Source organism: Maniola jurtina, chromosome 22 (assembly GCF_905333055.1).
Source record: "Maniola jurtina chromosome 22, ilManJurt1.1, whole genome shotgun sequence".
NCBI classification, from domain to species: Eukaryota; Metazoa; Arthropoda; class Insecta; order Lepidoptera; family Nymphalidae; genus Maniola; species Maniola jurtina.
Genome location: NC_060050.1, coordinates 3,727,833 through 3,748,456, shown reverse-complemented (window position 1 = coordinate 3,748,456; position 20,624 = coordinate 3,727,833). Strand labels below are relative to the sequence as shown.

Sequence of the window (20,624 nt, the reverse complement as noted above, 5' to 3'; positions counted from 1 at the left end):
GAATTAATTTCTTAAACTGGACCCTTTCAAGTAAAGATTTTTATATAAACCTGTGAGGATGATACTGCCATTGTCGCAATTAAAATACCATAAGCCTACGTTGTCGTATTAGTTTACAAATTGCGAAAAGCCAAATTAAATTTGAATTTCGCGCGCAGGCCCGTCTCATGCCCCTTAAAGCATTGATCGGAAAAGACAAAATATATTGATGTAAAATTAAATTAAATGTAAGTGTTGCCTTATACTTGAAAATTATTTTCGTTTTAATTAGGAACCGTAAAAGGAATGTCAGGTGTTGCTAGTTTTAACTAAATTACAATGTGTTCATTGTATTTATCTAGTGTTGCTAGATTAGTGATTCATGGTTTGAAGTCATCGAATCGTGTTCAAAACTGATGGATAGATTGGAATCGATTTAAATTCAATGTGTATATATCTTGGAGATGAAAAAAATCGGTTTGAATTTGGTGTCAAATTGTGTTCATTCCTTTTTGAGACTAAAACTGCATGTTTTATGAATGTAAGTCTTGGTAAGTTTTGAATAAGTTTTGCGTATTTATTTGTAATGATTCGGTAGAATTATTCTATAGGTATTTTATATTTGTCAGTACAATACTGTATTTTTAAACAGTATTGACAAACTTTTTAAAATTTATAAAGTAAAAGCTACAGTCCTGTTTTTGATAAGATTCGAAAGGAAAACTAGAAAAGTCAAGATGTTATATATGTGATTATGATCAGGTTTTTTAAAAATACTTAATCATTAAATCTGAATAACTTTGTAATATCTGAACATGACGAACAAGTAGTTTTATTTTTTAGTTTAGCTAGATTATAACATCTTTAAATCGAAACTAGATAAAACTAGGCTATAGCATTTACTATTGATTAATTATTATTGTCGATGCTATCGATTTTTTTTTGGGAATATAATGGTGAAAATTCATTTTAAAATTCAAGTAAATTGCATTTTTGCTGACTAAATAGGTATTGTAAAAATTTTACTGTTGTGTGTTAAATAAAGACTTGATTAAATTGTTTTTAAATCAGTACTGAAATCACGTAAAGTATTATATATGTTTTTATAAAGACTAATTTGCAATATTCTTCAGTTTTTAATCATCATAGTCATTTTAATTATAATAATTTACAATTGCAATTTTTTTTTTCAAAACAGTAGAAAAATTATAGGTACCAACCAAAGAGATGTACCGGGCTGACTATCTTTGACTATTTCTCAACGAAATCTTTATCCAATCTGAACAATTATAATAAATGTATGCATTTGATGAATTGTGTTTTATTATTCCATATTTATTATGTTTTAAATTAGAAAACTAAGGGCCGCAATTAAATAATAATAAAATCAATGGCGTCGATTCTGTTGTCTTTCTTTAAACCAAATTTAGAGTATCTGCATCTTTTTCGTTTTAATATTGCTAGACAAGGACGGAACATGAATTTTACATTTTAACTCTAAATAGTGCAAGGCTCGCGGCTGGCAGCTAAAGTCACAGCTCTCAATTATATTTAAAACTGTCAAACTGTGTTTGCCCTTTTCAAATACATTAGTAACAAGAAGACGATGCAAATACTGTATTTAGGTGCGCTCAAGATCGTTACCAATCTATCCGTAATCTAAGGATAGCCAAATTGTTTATCAAGATTTGTATGGTATTTTTTGACAAGTAACTTCCTAGTCGTTGCTAAGTAACTTATAGACAGATTACAGATACTCGTAGATTGATTTATCAATTTCAGCCGCTAGCCCTAATTCACACTAGCGTTAACAGGGCTCTCTCCGTCACTCGTTTCCACTCGTTTCATACAATCGTAGTTCCAATTTCATTTGAATGCTAAGCAACCAAAGTCCATGAAATTTTGCAGACATATTCTAGAAACTAATACCTGTGTCTGTGGTGTTTTAGATTTTTCTAAAAATATGTAGTTTTAAAATTACAGGGGCTCAAACATTTGTATGAAAATTTTAAGACCGCGTAACTTTGAAACCGAATATTTTAACAGAAATCTGGAAAACCACAGACATAGATATTAGTTTCTAGAATATATGTGCAAAATTTCATGGACTTTGGTTGCTTAATATTCAAATGAAATTGGAACTACGATTGTATGAAACGAGTGGAAACGAGTGACGGAGAGAGCCCTCTTAAAAGAGCGTTGCGTTAAAACCCGGCGTGCTGGAAATACAACAGAGCGCGATAAAAAAGCGTTGACGTGTGAACAGATACTTGGCAATGCATTTGTTCTATTTGAACGCTTTTTTAACGGACGGACGTTAAAAAAGCTCGCGTACGAACGAGGCCTTATAGTCGTCTGGATAGGTGCATACTGTTTTACCCATGTGAGTCAGCTATCCATACTGATATTATAAAAAGGTAAAGTTTGGATCCCAAGGTACTGGAATGGCGACCTCGCACCGGGAAACGCAGCTTTGGAAGACCCCTCCACTAGGTGGGCAGACGACATCAAACGAGTCGCAGGGAGCCGCTGGATTCAGGCGGCGCAAGATCTTGGCTGTGATAGCCTAGTGGTTAGAACGTCCGCCTTCTAATCGGAGGTCGGGGGTTCGATCCCGGGCCACCACTAACTTTTCAGTTTTGTGCGTTTTAAGCAATTAAATATCACTTGCTTTAACGGTGCAGGAAAACATCGTGAGGAAACCTGTATGCCTGAGAGTTCTCCATGTTCTCAAAGGTGTGTGAAGTCTGCCAATCCGCATTGGGCCAGCGTGGCAGACTGGCCTAAACTCTTCTCATTCTGAGAAGAGACCCGTGCTCAGTAGTGGGGCGGAAATGGGTTGATCACATAAGATCTTGGCGTGTGGAAGTCGTCAATACAAGAGTTCTATGTCCAGCAGTGGACGACTATCGGTCGATGTTGATGAAAGTTTCGACGTAGGACGTAATCTCCGAAACTTCCGATTTCAAAAATTCCTAAGTTATGAAATAACTTTCCATTTTGCACACATATTTAAAAATGTCTATAAAGTGGGCTAAAATCGTCCTTCCTATTATCCATAAGAATTTGTTTGGAAGACAAAAAACTGGAGATGCCGGGGATCGAACCCGGGGCCTTTCACATGCAAAGCGAACGCTCTACCACTGAGCTACATCCCCATAGGTTGAAGAGGCGAAATTTTTATTTAGGATTTAGATTGTTAAGTATCTCTGTCGAGGACGATATATATAACCTACTAAAAAATAATATATTTCCGGCCATAATATTACTCTGCAGGTGGGTAGTGTGTCCACTCGCAATATCTACAGGATTTTGTAATAAGTGCCTCAAAACTGGCCCGAGAACTAAACTTAGCGTTTATAATAATAGTTTGAACTTATTTCAAGTAATAAATGGTAAAAATTCAGGAGTTGCAAATTTTTACATAAGTAAATAATTAAATCAGAAACTTAGGAGTTCAAAACTTTGAAAGTATTAATAGGGTTATTTTACCTATTTAAAATCTTTCCCTAGGAATCAGTTTTTAGAATTTTTAATGGTCCTTCAAAGTGGATTATGTCGTATAATTTATATAATATTATGGAGGTATGAGTAAAAGAATTAACAAATTTCAACAATGATTATATTTGATAAATTAGATTTATCTAAGTAAACTTAAACAATAAGTTAATTAAAATATAGAATAAAGTAAGTATAACAAAATATTTTTTACATAACTTTTAAGAGCGTCGGATGCGAGATTGCGCAAATAATACGAGTACCTACTTGTACCTACTACAAGTAGATATGCTTACTTCTAAAAATCCACCATTTTAATTTGATATGTTCAGTTTTTAAGATGGATTTAGACCAAACAAGCAAATGCTTGCTATATTCCCAATCTGTCAAGTGTCAACTCATTTTTTATATGTTTGGATAAACAGCAAACGCTCTATCCTCTTTATCAATTTCTTTTGGATAGACAAAGCAATACTATGTCTGTTAACCCAAAGAGAATTTGACAAAATGAGGATAAAGTGAGCATTCGCTTGTTTGCTCTATCTAATTCCACCTTTATAACCTATAATGAGGTAGGTATTTATAATATCATCTTTCATCTTGTGTTGTATCACTCAACCAATATTTCCATAATTGCCTCAAATAATTTCTTATAACTTAGATTACAGGATTAAATACTGTAAGTACTGCAATCACAATTATATACAGCCACAGAACCTATTTAAAAAGTAATACTAGGAAAAATGCGATTTTTGTACAGCTACAAAATACTTTTACAATAAATACTTAGTTTAAATAATGAGGTAATAATACAATAACAGAAAAAAATATCTAATCTCAAGGAAATCTATATCTAACCACTTTAACAATCATGGCTAAGTGGCGGCAGGAGGATGCTCAAAGGACACTATGGGACAAAAATTTATGCTAACTTCCTATTCCTGCTATTTTTAAACAAAATCTCAGGAATAAGTCTCAGCTTGCAATGAGAATAGAGCCCCTGCACAGTTTTATTTTGATCTCTTGGTGTAGGTCCTCCCGAATTTGGCTGTGCTGAAGGCAATTGATGAGTAGATGGAAGATCGACTCAACAACACTTTGATTGTAGACACTATCTATATAGATAGACACAGGACTATCTTTGCACTTGAACCTGTGCAGGTACTCTGAAAACCTGTCATGCCCACTAAATACTTGCACTAGGATTGGTGTCAGCTGTATTTTGCACATTTGCTCTCACTATGGTTTGGAATAACGACTTGGTGAATGCACCTTTTTCACGACTTTCTAGCCAGATTTTCACTGAGACACTTCTGATGTTTCTTTTGATAAACGATATAGGGCATGGGTCACGCAATATAATTTTAGCTTAATGATTTACCAGCATCAATGGCAGCACAAGTACCAGTTATGCTTTTAGCTTTATCACTCGCCAGAAAGGCAATAAAACTTGCTACTTCATCTCCTTCCACCAACTTTTTCAGTGGTGTCTTGCTAATACAATTCTGTGTGTACATATCCAACTGATCTTCTGTCAACCCGATATCTTTTAATAAGTTAGTTTTCACATAACTTGGATTCACCGAGTTGACCCTTACACCATCAGGAGCAAGTTCCAAAGCAACACATCTAGTAAACTGATCCAATGCAGCTTTAGACAAGCTATAAGCTAGCGACTGGGTACTAACTTTAGTACTAAGAATGCTGGATACGTTAACAATACATCCCTTACTATCAATAAGGTGTGGTGTGAATAACTTTGTCAACTGAAACACGGCTCTCATATTTACCGCCATGATTTTATCGTAAGTATCAATATCAGAGCTTTTTAATCCTCCCACAGCAATAATTCCGGCATTGTTGATCAAAACATCTATCTTCGTGAAGTGATCTATTGTTTCATTCACAATCCTTCCAAGACTAGAATCGTCCGTTACATCGGCTACTATAATCAGTGGTTTAATACCTTTAGCCTTTTCGCAATATAGAGCAATTCTTTTCAGGTTGTTTTCCTTTCGACCGACGAGTGCTAAACTCGCAGATAGTTTGGAGAAGTGAATCGCCGTGGCTGCTCCTATCCCTGAACTGGCGCCGGTGATTAAAACCACTTTGTCATTGAAATCCATTTTCAAATAACTGCTTGTTAAACTAAAGTTAAAACAGAGGTTTTATTTTGGTGGTGCTATTTGCTAATAATAATTGAAGGATACTGGAAGAAAAACAAAACAAAACAAATGATGAGCAATCAGTGTTACTAGACCGTGGATGAATTATTTCTACCATTCTAATATTGTAGGACCAGTGTATATTACAACTAGCTGATGTCCGCGTCTTTGTCTGCGTGGATTTAGGTTTTTAAAAATCTCGTGGGAGATCTTTGATTTTCCGGGATGATAAGTAGCCCAGCCACTTCAGATCTTTACCTATCTTTATAGTCGTATAATTGTGCTCGTGCCCCCTTTCCATTAATCATAGCAGTTTTCTTGGGATGGTAATGCGGTGGGTTGCCAGATCCTTTACTTTTTCTTTATTTTTTATTAAATTAAATTATACCATTTTAACTTTACAGTAATTGTACACAATGAATAAGAGTGACGGGGAAATATTGTATACATCCTGGTATGGAGACTGGAGATTTTTTTTCCTGGACCCTGGTGTAACAACATGAATCGGGCTTAAAGCTCAGCTATGCCAGTTTGTGGTATTTGGATTGGTCTTACTAGTTAAATTAATTTAGCTTCATATGAATTGTTGTAGTACATTATAAATACATAGGTACCTACACTACATTTATTATTCTAAATGATGTTTTTTTTTAAATTTGTATTTATAACTTATTGTATAGGTGATAAATACCTATTATCTTTAACTATTGAATGAAGTCTTATAAATATAAACAATTTTCTGTGTTCCTGTTCTTTTATTTTAAACCTATTCAATTTGAAAAAAAGTTAGTAAGAACCCTAGCAGAGCTGCTTGTTTGGTTATGTTGGCAGTACTGTCTTTCTGTTAGTGTGAGTGTTATAATGTTGGTTTTAAAGCATGCAATCCACATCGTTCATTTTCATAATTTTTCTTTTTGTATGGAAGCCTCACCTTTTAAAACATAACGATTATACACTCTTTGTCTGCATTCTTGTTTTTTTTGCTCCGCATACCCAAGCAAGAAATCACGTCGATCCCTGGCTCTCTTGCGAGTTGCGACGCGATTGAACGATAAACCAACGAACAAACACACTTTCACATTTATATGGGCAAATAATTCTTTATGGGTACCTAGATACTTACTAATTTTTGTTACTTAAAAAGAAGCTGCGGTAATGCGAAAACTACGTTGCATTATTTGATTGACTCAGGGAAAGTTAGTTAATCTTGTTAGGGAATGCGACTTTTAATAATTAACCAAGGTTTGCCTTACTTTTTAATAATAATGTGGTTGACAAATAATATATTTACTACCACTATAGTAGATTCGGCAAAAGGTAGGCAACATTAATCGTAAAGCGTCAAACGTAACGTCAATTTCACGTGATCGGAAGTGAGCGTTATGGCGCGATTTTCAAAAGTAGAAGTTCAATTACGTAGATATTTTTAAATACATTACACGATAGAATAATAAATTTATTAATAGATTAGTATCTATAACAGTCTACACGTATTTATTACCAAACGTCCACGTGAGCGCGGTTTAAACTTTACGAAGTTTTGTTATATTGATTTATGTAGGTTTACAACAGATAGCAAAAGCTCGAGGTACCTATGTGAAAATGATTTCGAAAGTATTCGACTTTCTTCAAAAAATGGTAATGGTGGCCAGTTTCGTAACTAGGTACCGACCAAGACGTATTATCTAGTTTCAATGCAATGGTAGGTATACCAAACTGTTGTAGAATACCAACTAAAATATAATATAATCTGCCTATCACCGAATTTGAAAAAAAAATGCTCACTACATTACTATACACTATATTATCTTCTCACCTACCCACCTACACCTGCTACGCTCTGCAGAACCCAGAGTGGTAGTCAAAACATTAAGAACTAGCTGATGCAGGCAAGGTTCCCGTGCATAGTTAAAAAATTCCCATGGTAACTCATTGATTTTCCGGGATCGGGATAAAAAGTAGCCTATGTGTTAATCCAGGGTATAATCTATCTCGGGGTGCCAGCCAGGTAACCTCCACGCGTGCCCGAGTGCTGCGGGTCCCTTTCGGATACGTCCGGGGGAAAGAGCTGCGCTTGGGTCGGTGCACCCCGGTAACATGGTAACAATTTCTTACAAGGGATATTGTTAGCCATGGCTAATAACCTGGTGGGGGGGGGAGGTTTCTCCGCGTGCCCCTCTGATTAGCAGAGGGCACAGTGGAAGAAACCAGGGGTAAACACCCCAAGGGGTGGAGAGCTGTGAAGCCTATCGAGAGGAAGAAAACCTCTTTAAAAATAACCGAAGCGGGCGGGAACGCCCACCTAATCTCAAGGTTTGACGCCTGCCGATGGGATGAGTGGCTGATGGGGGATCAGTCGTTAGGGCGTCACATTGGGGGGGGAACTGGGGTTTAAAAAAAAAAAATCATGGATAAAGCGTCGTATAAAAATTCTACCCGGGAGGGTCCCGCTAGCGGGGAATCCCTTGGTGCTTCGGAAAGCCGGAGCATCGGCCCCATCGTATACGGGGGGGCCAACCGACGTTTAATGGGGGTAGGTGCACGAATGGGGGATAAGGAAGAAGGAAATGTGCTGGGGGAAACAGAGAAGGAGGAGAAGAGGAGAGAAGAAGAAAAGAAGGAGGAGGTAGTAATGGAGATAGGAGAAATAGAGTCCGTGGGACCGAGGGAGGCAGGGCTGACGGAGTCCGTGGGACTGAGTGAGGTGGCGCTTTCGTTGCCGGGATCCGACATGATCGTGGAGTGCGGACCCAGGTCAGATTCGGATGCCTCTATAATCGTGTCGGGTCCGGGCCGCCTGTGGCAATTACAAGGCGTTAAAAGGCCACGTCTTGGGGAGGATGCTTCGGTGTCAACAGAAACCGATGATGAGATGTCGGAGGCAAGGAAGCCGAGAAGAAGGGGACGGCCTCCTGCTGCTGGCAAATCTATGGGGTCGGCCAAAGCCAAGGCGGAGCTGGCCAGGAAGAGGCGCCAAGATGTCTCTGAGAAGGCAGAGGAGGAACTGTTGAGAGCCTCTGTCGTCTCTCAATTCAGGAAGGAGCAGGGGCTTTCCGATTCGTCGGCAGCCGGATCGTTGGAGTCTGGGCCAGCAGAAGAGAAGACTGTGGCTCAGATCCAAATGCGAGTGCAGGACAGTCTGGCGGCGATCACGACGGTCGCCACAAAGTCTGGCCATCTCAAAGGGACATTTGTGCGTGTCCTGAAGGACGCTGTGGTCTCCATTAAAGAGGCTGTAGAAGTCCTCAGCTCGCGCACAATGTCAGAGGAGACCAAGAAACTGCAGGCCGAAAACACGCGCTTGCAGGCTGAAATGGCCAGCCTCCGTAAGGAGATCGCTGACATAAAAAGGGACATGGAGAGTGCGCGGAAACAGGGTTCCGTGCCCTCTCCCTCGGATATGGCTGAAGAGCTGCCCCCTGTGTCGCAGCCTTCTCAAAGGGGGAAGAAGGGTCGACGCTCTGAAGCCATCTCGGCTGCGTCCCCGATAGAGGAAATCTGTCGCTCGGTGATGGTCCAGGTCGGAGAAATGTTAAATGCCCGCCTGGCCTCCTTCGAGGACAGGCTCCTCCCGGAAAAGAGACTCCGCCCCCCATTGGCGGCAGATAAAAAAGAAAAGGCAGCAAAGCAAGCAGGCCCCAGCCTACCTGTGAAGGAGTTGCGTCCCACAGAGAGGACGCTCTCCGGAGAAGAGTTACACCAAACACCACCTTCTGCATCATCCTTCCAACCCCCTCCCAAAGAGGGTCTTTGGGAGAGGGTTGGAGGGAGGAAGAAGGGGAAAAAGGGGAAGAAGAAGAAAAAGAATAAGAAGAGGTCGAAAACTGGCGCACATGGCGATGGACCGCCCTTGCGGCCACAAGGCCAGTCAAAATCACAGCCACAGTCTCAGCAACGGCCTCAACCCTTGAACAAGGCTCGAAAGCTCCGACCGCCTCGTTCTGCTGCGATAGTTATAACGCTGCAGCCAGGGGCTGAGGAGAAAGGAGCTTCCTATAGTAAAGTGATACAAAAGGCTAAGGAAAATATCTCACTGTCTGATTTTGGCGTTGCCGCGGTACGGTTTAAAGTGGCTGCGACCGGAGCGCGGATTTTGGAGCTCCCAGCGGCTTCTGGTGGAGAGAAGGCGGATGCTCTGGCCCATAAGATCAGGGAAGACGTAGTAGGTGAAGAATTTGTGCGAGTCTCTAGGCCCACCAAATGCGTCGATATACGTGTTTCGGGCCTGGATGACTCCGTCACCAGCAATGACGTGGTGACCACCGTGGCACGTATAGGAGGTTGTTCTGTTGATCAGGTGCGTGCCGGGGAGGTAGTCCGCAATTCCTCGGGCCTTGGGACGATTTGGCTGCGTTGCCCAGTCATGGCTGCAAAAAAGGTGGTCGAAGGAGGAAGACTATTAGTGGGCTGGGTTTCGGCCCGCGTTAATCTGCTCGACGAGCGACCCCAGCGGTGCTACCGCTGCTTAGAAAGGGGTCATTTGAGGGCTCAGTGCATCGCTGAGACTGACCGCAGTGACACTTGTTACCGCTGCGGGCAGATTGGCCATAAAGCGAAGGGGTGTTCGGCCGCGCCACATTGTAGTGTGTGTGCGGCAGCTGGTAGACCAGCGGATCATCGGGGGGGCAGCGGCGCATGCAATCAGCCCAGAAAGTCCAGAATGAAGAGTGGTAAAGCTGACGATGGCCCCCGGGTCTCCTCGCAGTCTGCCGGCCCATCCATGAACAATCGGGCTGAGGAGGTTGAGATGGCCGTAGGATAATAAATGGCTCTCAGATTTCTTCAAGGGAATATCAACCACTCTGCTAGAGCTCAGGACCTCCTGTTCCAGAGTATAGCGGAGTGGTCGATACACGTTGCCGTGGTCGCTGAACCGTACTACGTCCCATCGGGTGACGATTGGGCAGGGGACCTTGACGGCTTGGTAGCCATCACAACCCGGACCGCTGCTGGATCTCCGAACTTCGAAAGAGTTGTGAGGGGGCGGGGTTATGTCTCAGCACAAGTGGGTGACGTCACAGTAATTGGCGTCTACTTCTCACCGAATAGAACTCTGGCGGAATTTGAGTCATTTCTGGTGGACCTCGGAGCCCAAATCGATCGGAATCGCTCAGACCGGATGCTCGTCGCCGGTGATTTCAACGCCAAGTCTATGGCGTGGGGATCTTCGGTGACTGACGCGCGTGGTAGGGAGCTCGAGGAGTGGGCGCTCTCAATGGGGCTGTCGGTGGCGAACCGGGGGACGGCTTACACGTGTGTGCGGCAACAGGGTGGCTCCATTGTAGATATCACTTTTGTTGATGCTGCTCTGGCATGCAGTGTCCATGGTTGGGAAGTGTTGGAAGGTGAGGAGACACTCTCCGATCACCGATATATTCGGTTCACAGTAGCCTCATCTGCAGCATCTGCAAGCGGTACAAGTCAGATCTCACGAGGCAACTGTCCTCGCTGGTCATTGAAGCGCTTAAACAAGGAGGTCTTGTACGAGGCGGCATTGGTTCAAGCATGGGTAACGGGTTCTGAAAATCCAGTGGAGGTGGAACGGGAGGCCGAGTCATTCAGCAAAGCCATGATGCAGGTTTGCGATGCGGCTATGCCACGAGTCGGTCCCTGCCCGCCAAAAAATGCAGTGTACTGGTGGTCAATGGAGATAGCGCAGCTGCGTAGATCCTGCGTAGCAGTGAGACGCCAGTACCAAAGGAGCCGCCGCCGTCGAAATCGGAATGAGCCAGAGGAGGCGCGCCTCTACGCGCTGTACAGGGAGGCTGTCGTTGCCCTACAGGTGGCCATTAAAACGGCAAAGGAGCTGGCGGAAGAGGAGATGCTTGAGAGCCTCAACGCTGATCCGTGGGGGCGACCATATAAAATGGTCCGACGAAAGCTGCGCCCCTGGGCACCACCCCTCACACAAACTCTTCAGCCTCAACAGCTGGAGATGGTCGTGGATTCGTTGTTCCCACAAAGGGTCATTCAGGAGTCACCTGATATGGCGCCGCCTACAGCTGGAGAGGACGAGACTGTTTCTCACGCGCCCGAAGTCACCGAGGGTGAACTAAAGGCAGCGGTGCTGCGGCTCCGATCCAAAAACACCGCTCCGGGTCCTGATGGAGTGCACGGCCGTGCATTAGCACTGGTTTTGGGCCCACTAGAGCCTCGACTAAGAGGGCTTTTCAGCGCATGCTTGGAGAAGGGACAGTTTCCAGGTCCTTGGAAGACAGGGAAACTGGTCCTGCTACGCAAAGAGGGTCGCCCAGCCAGTTCTCCATCAGCATATAGGCCTATCGTGCTACTTGATGAGGTAGGCAAGCTCTTCGAACGTGTGGTTGCCGCGCGTATTGTTCAACACCTGGAGGAGACAGGACCGGGTCTCAGCGACCATCAGTTCGGCTTCCGCCGGGGCCGTTCCACCATTGACGCAGTCGCACGGGTGAAGGCCCTAACGGATGACGCAGTTTCTCGGGGTGAGGTAGTCTTAGCGGTGTCTCTTGACATCGCTAACGCTTTTAACACCTTGCCTTGGAACAGCATCAGGGAGGCGCTGAGATACCATGCGATGCCGGCATATCTCAGACAAATCGTGGAGGCCTATCTCTCGGGCCGGGCTATTGTCTATCCGGCACACGGTGGAGAATGGGTACGCCGAGAAGTGTCGTGCGGTGTTCCACAGGGTTCGGTTCTTGGGCCTCTCCTGTGGAACATCGGCTATGATTGGGTACTGCGGGGGACCAACATGCGGGGTGTCGATGTGACGTGCTACGCAGATGACACTCTCGTGACAGCTCGAGGCAGCAATTTCAGGGAAGCGCGCGTCTTGGCGACGGCTGGAGTGGCCCAAGTTGTAGCGCGTATCCGGCGGCTGGGACTTCAAGTAGCCCTCAATAAGTCTGAGGCTCTGTGCTTTCATGGGCCAAGGAGAGCACTTCCAGCGGGCGAATATCTGGTAGTGGGCGGAGTTTCCATCGCTGTCGAGTCGACGATGAAGTACCTAGGACTCGTTCTCGACAGTCGATGGAAATTTGAGGAGCATTTTCGGCGCCTGGCCCCCAAACTAATTGGGGCTGCCGGGGCGCTGGGACGGCTTCTTCCAAACGTGGGTGGGCCAAGTGCCAGTTGCCGCCGCCTGTATACGGGAGTAGTGCGGTCGATGGCTCTCTACGGGGCACCTATCTGGGCGGATGCTCTGAACTCCTGCATTCGGACCCTGCTGCGAAAGCCGCAGCGAGTCATGGCGGTCAGAGTCATCAGAGGTTACCGCACCATTTCCTGTGAGGCAGCCTGTGCTTTGGCAGGGACTCCTCCATGGGACCTGGATGCGGAGATGCTGGCAGACATGCACCAGCGAAGGGTGGATGCCCGATTGAGGGGCGAGTACCCTACCTCCACTGAAATCGCTGGGTGGCGGCGAAATGCGCAGGTCGAGCTCCTCCACCAATGGTCGGCAAGGCTCGAATCACCCAGCGCAGGTCATAAGACAGTGGCGGCGATCCAGCCCGTTCTACAACGGTGGGTGGAGAGAGGGCATGGAGTACTCACCTTTCATCTTGTGCAGGTCCTTTCGGGGCACGGCTGCTTCGGAAGGTACCTGTGCAGGATCGCTGGTAGAGAGCCTACTGAGGAGTGCCATGAGTGTGGCAGTGCCATGGATACGGCGCAGCACACTTTGGCAGAGTGCCCAGCATGGGATGAGTCGCGAGAGACGCTCGTGACAGCAGTGGGGCAAGACCTCTCCCTGCCAGCCGTAGTCAGAGCCATGGCGAACAGCGATAGGTCTTGGAAAGCGGTAGAGTCCTTCTGCGAGGAGGTAATGTCGCAGAAGGAGGCGGCGGAGCGCATGAGAGAAGATGATTTGAGCTCTCATGCCATCCGTCGTAGGAGGGTTGGGCGTAGGCGAGTCGCCCACGACCGCCGCCTACCCCCTTGAGAGGGGCTCTCGGGCGATGGACACGGAGTCTATCGCCCGAAAAGAAACCAGTCCCCGAGTCGGGAGGCGCACTATTGTGTTCCTAGTGTGCCTCAGACGGTGGGTAGGGACTATATTGGTCCCCCGAGGAGAGTCCTTAGTAGGCGCCGCTGGCCAGGTTGCGCGAACGTGTTTGGCCCCGTAACCTGACCATCAGGCGATGCGTGGAACGCCGTGGGGTTTTAGTCGGTAAAAGTCCGACATAACCTCCGTGCCTCCCCGGGCGCGGTGGTATCCATGAGGATTTCCCCACGATAAAAAAAAAAAAAAAAAAAAGGGTATAATCTATCTCCACTCCAAATTTCAGCCAAATCTGTCCGGTAGTTTTTTCGTGAAAGAGTAACAAACATCAATTCATCCATACATCCATACATACAAATTTTCGCGCTTATAATATTAGTTGGATAGGATATAACGTGTGTACTTTTGCCCGCGACTTCACCCGCGTGGTATAAGAATTAAGACACTTAAAAATTCCGTGTAGCGTAATAATATTAGTATGGAAGTGGGTATGCTGGAAATGCATTACTTTAGTTAGCTACATAATATACATACTAATCTATGCTTTAGTTTTGTTTGCTCACGGAATTGACCTGCGACTCGGCAGTCGGCGGCAACAGCTGTGATTTACTGAAACTAAATATGATTTATCGGATAGTCGTGACTGCGTCGTATCGTTTATGCTTTGAACTTGTTATAAACATAATATTATTAAAGTTGGACGAACATACTATCGCCCAAGCGAGCGTATAGCTTCTCTAGTAGCCATTAGGTATATGCGTCAAGAAAAGCTCAATACAGCAGCTTTGATAGGATAGGATATATCTATATTAGGCTCTACCTTAGCTGTATCATCATTCATCGCTTGCAACTTGCAAGTGTGATTGCAGCCAAGCAAGCAAGTAAGGTCTATAATAGAAATAGAAAAAAAAAATTTAAATTAATATAAACTTTTGCAAGCGTTTTTAAATTTCAGTAACCGTACCGTATTTAGTACCGCCTAGTTTCTTGCTGGTTCTTCTCGGTAGGAAAGGTATTCCGAACCAGTGGGAGATGTATTTGACGATTCAAACGTACCTAAGTAGGAGTTTGTAAAAGTTTAATTGAATAAAAAATATTTATATTTAATTTTTACCTTTTTATTATTTTATTAAATGTCATTGTTTTGAACTGCTAGCACTGGTTCGGAATGTAGGTACGGTGTGGTAGATTATCTCAAGATACTTAATAAAGATTTACTATATTACTTGTGCTTATAAGGCCTACCTACCTGCCAGTTCAACAGGAAGTACCCTATAGGTTTCTTGACAGACACGACAGACAGAAAGACAGACAACAAAGTGATCCTATAAGGGTTCCTTTTTCCTTTTGTGGTACGGAACCCTAAAAAGTCATTCATATATGTGTCCATGTGCTCTAAACCAATCAGTCACCACAACACACCTACAAAATATTGTCATGAAATACGAAATCATAATAACTAGCATCTAAATCATTCGATATCCGTTTGTGGGGCAAGACATTCGTCTAAGATCACATTTACATATAAAACATAGCGATATATCAATTCGGCCACGAATGCAATTTGTGAATGGGGCCCATAAATAACTATTTCCCGTTTGACGCATGGCGACCCTTCGGTTTAAGCGGGCTACACTATGTTCTCCACAAAGATCAGAAGAAAGTCACTCTGCATAAAGCAAAAAATTATTAATTCTGATAATAAAATTAAAGCAGCTTGGGATATCATCACGGATGAAACTGGGAAACAAAAAGTGCATAACAATAAATTGGAGCTAAAAATTAATAACCGTATTATTGACTCCAATATTGAAATTGCAAATACATTTGAGAATTTTTTCCAGAACATTCCAGTCATCACTACTAGTTCCCTTAGCTCTTCACCAACAGAAGCCTATGATCTTCTCAGGGCCAATGTCACTGAATGCGGTGTGTTGTTTAGGTTTGAATACGTTACTCCATATGACATTGTTAAAGTGTTCAAATCTTTACAAAGCAAAAAAACCGGAGATCTGTGGGGAATATCAGTAAAAATAATTAACAATATTATTGATATTATTGCGCCATATCTAGCCTTAATTTTTAATGAGTCTGTGGATACAGGCGCTTTTCCAGATCTCATGAAATGTAGTAAATTGATACCTCTTTTTAAATCGGGTAGCAAAAGTGACCCAAACAATTACAGGCCAATTTCAATTTTGCCAACACTGAGCAAGATATTTGAGAAAATCATGCTCAACCAACTGCTTCAGCATTTCAATTTAAATAAGCTACTCCATTCTGAACAGTATGGCTTCACTAAAGGTCGATCAACAACCGACGCGGCCGCAATGCTGTTAAAGCATATATTCAATGCGTGGGAGGGGTCACAGAATGCCATTGGTATTTTCTGTGATTTATCCAAGGCATTTGATTGCGTTGAGCACGAGACTCTTTTAGTTAAATTGAGCCACTATGGAATCAAAGACACTGCGCTTGGTCTCATTGCGTCCTATCTTAGTGATCGTATTCAAACAGTATGTGTGAATGATGTGAAGTCATCCGGATCAGCCTCACTAATGGGTGTTCCTCAAGGCTCTATTCTAGGTCCTTTCATGTTCTTAGTATACATAAACGATTTACCATATGTAGTCCAAAATATTTGCGATATCGTACTATTTGCTGACGATACGTCTTTGATTTTTAAAGTCGATAGAAATAAGGACAATTTTGACGATATAAATGGTGCCATATCTCAGGTAACTCACTGGTTTACTGTAAATAATCTACTTTTAAATGCAAAAAAAACTAAGTGTATTGAATTCGCACTGCCCAATACCAAGAACACAAGTAACATTAATTTAATGATAAATAATGATATTTTGAAAATAGAAGAGACTACTACATTTTTGGGGATAACCTTAGATGCGAAGCTGCAATGGGGCACCCATATATCAACTCTTGCTGGCAAACTAAGCTCTGCTGCTTACGCGGTTAGAAAGATTCGACAATTAACTGACGTGGAGACCGCAAAGATAGTATATTTTGCTTATTTTCATAGTATTATGTCTTATGGAATCTTAATATGGGGTAGAGCGGCAGATATTGGGAGAATTTTTGTATTACAAAAAAGGGCAATACGCGCAATTTATAACTTAAAACCACGCGATTCACTTCGAGAAAAATTTAAGGAAATAGGTATCCTTACCGTAGCCTCTCAATATATTTACAACAACATAATTTTTGTAAGACAAAATATTCTTAGTTACAAGAAGGTTGGCGATCTACACAACAGGCTGACTAGACACCGTAACAGGCTTGCGACTCCTACACTCCGTCTCAGGAAGGTCCAAAAGTCATTTGTGGGAATGGGTATAATCTTCTATAACAAAATTCCTCAGTCAATTTTGGACTTGCCTTTACACAGGTTCAAAAAATCTATTAAAAATATGCTCTTGAGAAAAGCATATTATACTATCGAAGATTATGTAAATGATAAAAAAGCGTGGATTTGAACTTCGATTCGCTCCAGCAATGCGCAGGACTTCAATTGCTTTTATACATGGCATAATATTGTATATCAAATCTTTGAAAAGAGCAACCGCCGAGTTTCTTGCTGGTTCTTCTCGGTAGGAAAGGCATTCCGAACCAGTGGTAGATGCTTTTGACGATTCGAAAGAACTTGTAAAAGTCTAATTGAATAAAAACATTTTGAATTTTGAATTTTGAATTTTGAGATCTATTTAAACCTAGAAATACATCACATCAACAAACCCTTTTTACACACATTTACAAAAATTTGACGACTCCCTTGGCGCAGTGGTGAGCGTTGTGGTCTTATTAGTAGGATGCCCCGGGTTCGATTCCCGGCAGGGGTTTGGAATTTTATAATTTCTAAGTCTCTGGTCTGGTCAGCGTGCGCGTATACCTAATAAAAAAGAAAAGGTGATTGACTGATTGATCTATCAACGCACGGCTCAAACTACCGGACGAATATTTGGCATTCAGTTAGCTATATTAACGTAGACTAGTGTTGTTATGGATATCCATATCCGTAACCGAAACTATCGGATATCCGAAATAAAAAAATATCCGTAACCGTAACTGAATCCGTAATAAAAGTTTTGGATAGTTTCGGTCAGGGCGGAGTCTAACTAAATACTACACTCGTACGAATTAACTGTGCACTCCCCTGGAATGCGACACCTTCATCAGTTCACATTTTACAGTTTATTAAAAAATTAATATCCGTAACCGAAACTATCGGATAATCCGAAATAATTTAATATCCATAACCGTAACCGAAACCGATATTATTTTTTACCAATATCCATATCCATATCCGGATCCGAAATTATATATCCATAACATCCCTAACGTAGACATCCGTTAAGAAAGGATTTTTGTAATTTAATGTTAATTTTATCGCGATAAAGAAATTTGATTTGATTCGAAAATTTAACCGCGGTGGAGGTAAAAGAAAGGTTTGAAATTTGTGTACTTAGTCTATGCCGACGAAGTCGTGGGAATAAGCTAGTATACCTATACGTATGTTCATTTAAGTGGTGTTAGGTTATTGCTAAAGAACTGCGTGTCTTTTACTTTTCCATATCAATGTTTCTCCGCGTCTATTTGACAGATGCGTTAGGAATGTGGCGACCGGAAGGATTTTTCAAGCGATCGCAAATCAACTGTGAAATTCAATTGAGCGGCTATAAATTTTGTTGGTTTGAAAAATTGTGCATTTTACCTTTTTTTCGGTTTGTATTGAGCAATACATTTTTGTGTAGCAATTTATTTCAATCATTTTTCAGGAGGTCTCGGACGAACCATTTTATTGTTTTTTGTACCTAAATATATTATGCTGTAAGTAAAAATAATATCCTTTGCTTTAACGGTGAAGGAAAACATCGTTAGGAAACCTGTATACCTGCAAGTTCTCCATAATTTTCTCAAAGGTGTATAAAGTCTGCCTTTCCGCATTTGGCCAGTGTGGTGGACTATAGTCAAAGCCTTCTTATTCTGAGAGGTGACCCGAGCTGAAAGTCAGCTTAGGTATTGAGCTGTCGATGGGTTGATCATGATGATGATGCTTAATACTTATATTATTATAGCTTGTATTTTAACCCCCGACCCAAAAAGAGGGGTGTTATAAGTTTGAGGTGTGTATCTGTGTATCTGTCTGTGGCATTGTAGCTCCTAAACGAATGAACCGATTTTAATTTAGTTTCTTTTGTTTGAAAGGTGGATTGATCGAGAGTGTTCTTAGCTATAATCCAAGAAAATCAGTTCAGCCGTTTGAAAGTTATCAGCTCTTTTCTAGTTTTCTTATAGAGGTTTTTGTGTCGGGGGTTTTTTAAATAAGTTATAGTGAATGCTTTATCAAGGGCTTCATAAAACAGCTGATTCAAATTAAACAAACAACAAACAATGAAATAACTCATAAAAACAAAGGTAACCGCAAAGTATAAACTTGGAACGAGCGATAGGCAGTAAAAGTGATGTCGAACTCATCTGAAGTTCATTTGCAGCCAAACAATTGCGTCGACTCAGCGAAATGACCGAGTTCCACTGGGATGGACCTATACAAGAACGCTGGAAGAGATAGATGTGTCTTACAAAATTACAGCTATTTTTTGTGGCGATTCGAAGCGCCTCACCGAGCGTTTTGTACTTATCTACTTATATAAAATTATATTCTTTATATTACCAAATAGTCTTCATGTTGTTTTTGACCCTATGTTGATAGATGTCTTAGCACTAACATTTAGTTCCGAGTATGCTCACATGACGCTCACTGCTGCTATGGCGAAAATCAAGTTGCTTCAATAACCGCAATTCGCAGGTCCAGCGTACTTACTTGAATTAGAAGAGGTCAGTGCCGAGTTCAGTATCCTGTGATCCTGTGACGTGGGAATTAGCAATAAAAACTTTTTTTTACAATCCACAGGGGTGCTAGGTGACTTGAGTGTTGTACCTAGGGACTTACAGATTTTATCGATAATTGGAACCAGCTCTTGTGCATATTGAAGAAAAAAATAGATTTTATTACTGAGTGCCATAATAAGCTACTCAATTGAAGTGCTATCTAGCCTAATTTTTGTTTAATTAGGCAGTAGTTTGATCTTAATAATCTAAACTTATAAATTAAATAACCTACTAAGCCACTGATGCATGTCGTCTTTCTTGGTTAGAGATACTATTAGACATTTAGTTCAAAAGACAATAGATATACTTACCTATATATATCCAAAACTTATGTAATTATTTATTAATGTGATCCCTATCTACTCATGGAAAAACTTAACGAAGGCAAAAACCATTGACCCTATTTGCAATAGATCGATATCGACCTACAACTCAAATTTTTTATATGTTACTTCAGATCTTTATTAAATAGGTATTTTAACTAGAATTACCTATAGTATTATAGTATACCTATCTAACTTTAATATATACTTATCTAACTAGAACTTTTAGACAAGACAATTTTTATTTAGAATACTTACCAAAATGTAACAGATACCTACCTACTAGGTAGTACCTATACGAATTTCCAGAGATGCTTACCAGTAGGTATATTGCTAACTTATACTTTTACATCTCCAATATTTCACCATATGCTGAAAATCGTTACATTACAAAATTCGATAATTTTAATTTGTGCATCACTATCGATGTAAGGCCGTTGATGGAGGAACATCTCTAGAACCGTGATGCAATAATTCTTGGTAGCACCTCATTTGCATTTCTTTATTGGATCGCGGAGAAATTGAGAAAAATTTGGGCACTCGCTTTAATTATTTGAGCACTCGCTTTAATTATTTGGGCACTCGCTTTAATTACGATTGTACCTACTGCAATTCAGAGCTGGTTTACGATAGGATTTTATATTTATTTGGATTTTGAGGAAATTATTAGTTAGGTAAGTACTTTTTAGATATAATAAAAATAGGATTTACCAGGTACTTTAGTATCTACTTATCTTCACCACTATAAGAATATCTAGCCTATGTCCGTCC

The 20,624-nt window shown here is 41.7% G+C and overlaps 2 protein-coding genes and 1 non-coding gene across 3 annotated transcripts; 1 reads left to right on the top strand and 2 right to left on the bottom strand.

Annotated features, from left to right (window-relative positions):
* Nucleotides 1-3,065: 3,065 nt before the first annotated feature.
* Nucleotides 3,066-3,137, bottom strand: Trnaa-ugc. The gene has a single exon. It is a non-coding gene; the product is annotated as a tRNA-Ala (tRNA).
* Nucleotides 3,138-3,585: 448 nt separating this feature from the next.
* LOC123876872 (3-oxoacyl-[acyl-carrier-protein] reductase FabG-like) lies at nucleotides 3,586-5,691 on the bottom strand. Its single transcript, XM_045923266.1, has 2 exons — nucleotides 4,841-5,691; nucleotides 3,586-4,404 (listed from the first exon to the last, which is right to left on the bottom strand). Exon 1 carries the CDS (start codon nucleotides 5,601-5,603, stop codon nucleotides 4,842-4,844), a length of 762 nt encoding a protein of 253 aa, XP_045779222.1. The 5' UTR covers nucleotides 5,604-5,691; the 3' UTR covers nucleotides 3,586-4,404; nucleotide 4,841.
* A 2,027-nt stretch (nucleotides 5,692-7,718) lies between these two features.
* Nucleotides 7,719-10,404, top strand: LOC123877098. Its single transcript, XM_045923606.1, has one exon. It carries the CDS (start codon nucleotides 8,050-8,052, stop codon nucleotides 10,402-10,404), a length of 2,355 nt encoding a protein of 784 aa, XP_045779562.1. The 5' UTR covers nucleotides 7,719-8,049.
* Nucleotides 10,405-20,624: the final 10,220 nt, after the last annotated feature.

What these genes read in the sequence shown, in the direction of transcription:
- LOC123876872 (XM_045923266.1), bottom strand. Translation starts at nt 5,603, where the DNA reads ATGGATTTCAATGACAAAGTGGTTTTAATCACCGGCGCCAGTTCAGGG.
- LOC123877098 (XM_045923606.1), top strand. Translation starts at nt 8,050, where the DNA reads ATGGATAAAGCGTCGTATAAAAATTCTACCCGGGAGGGTCCCGCTAGC.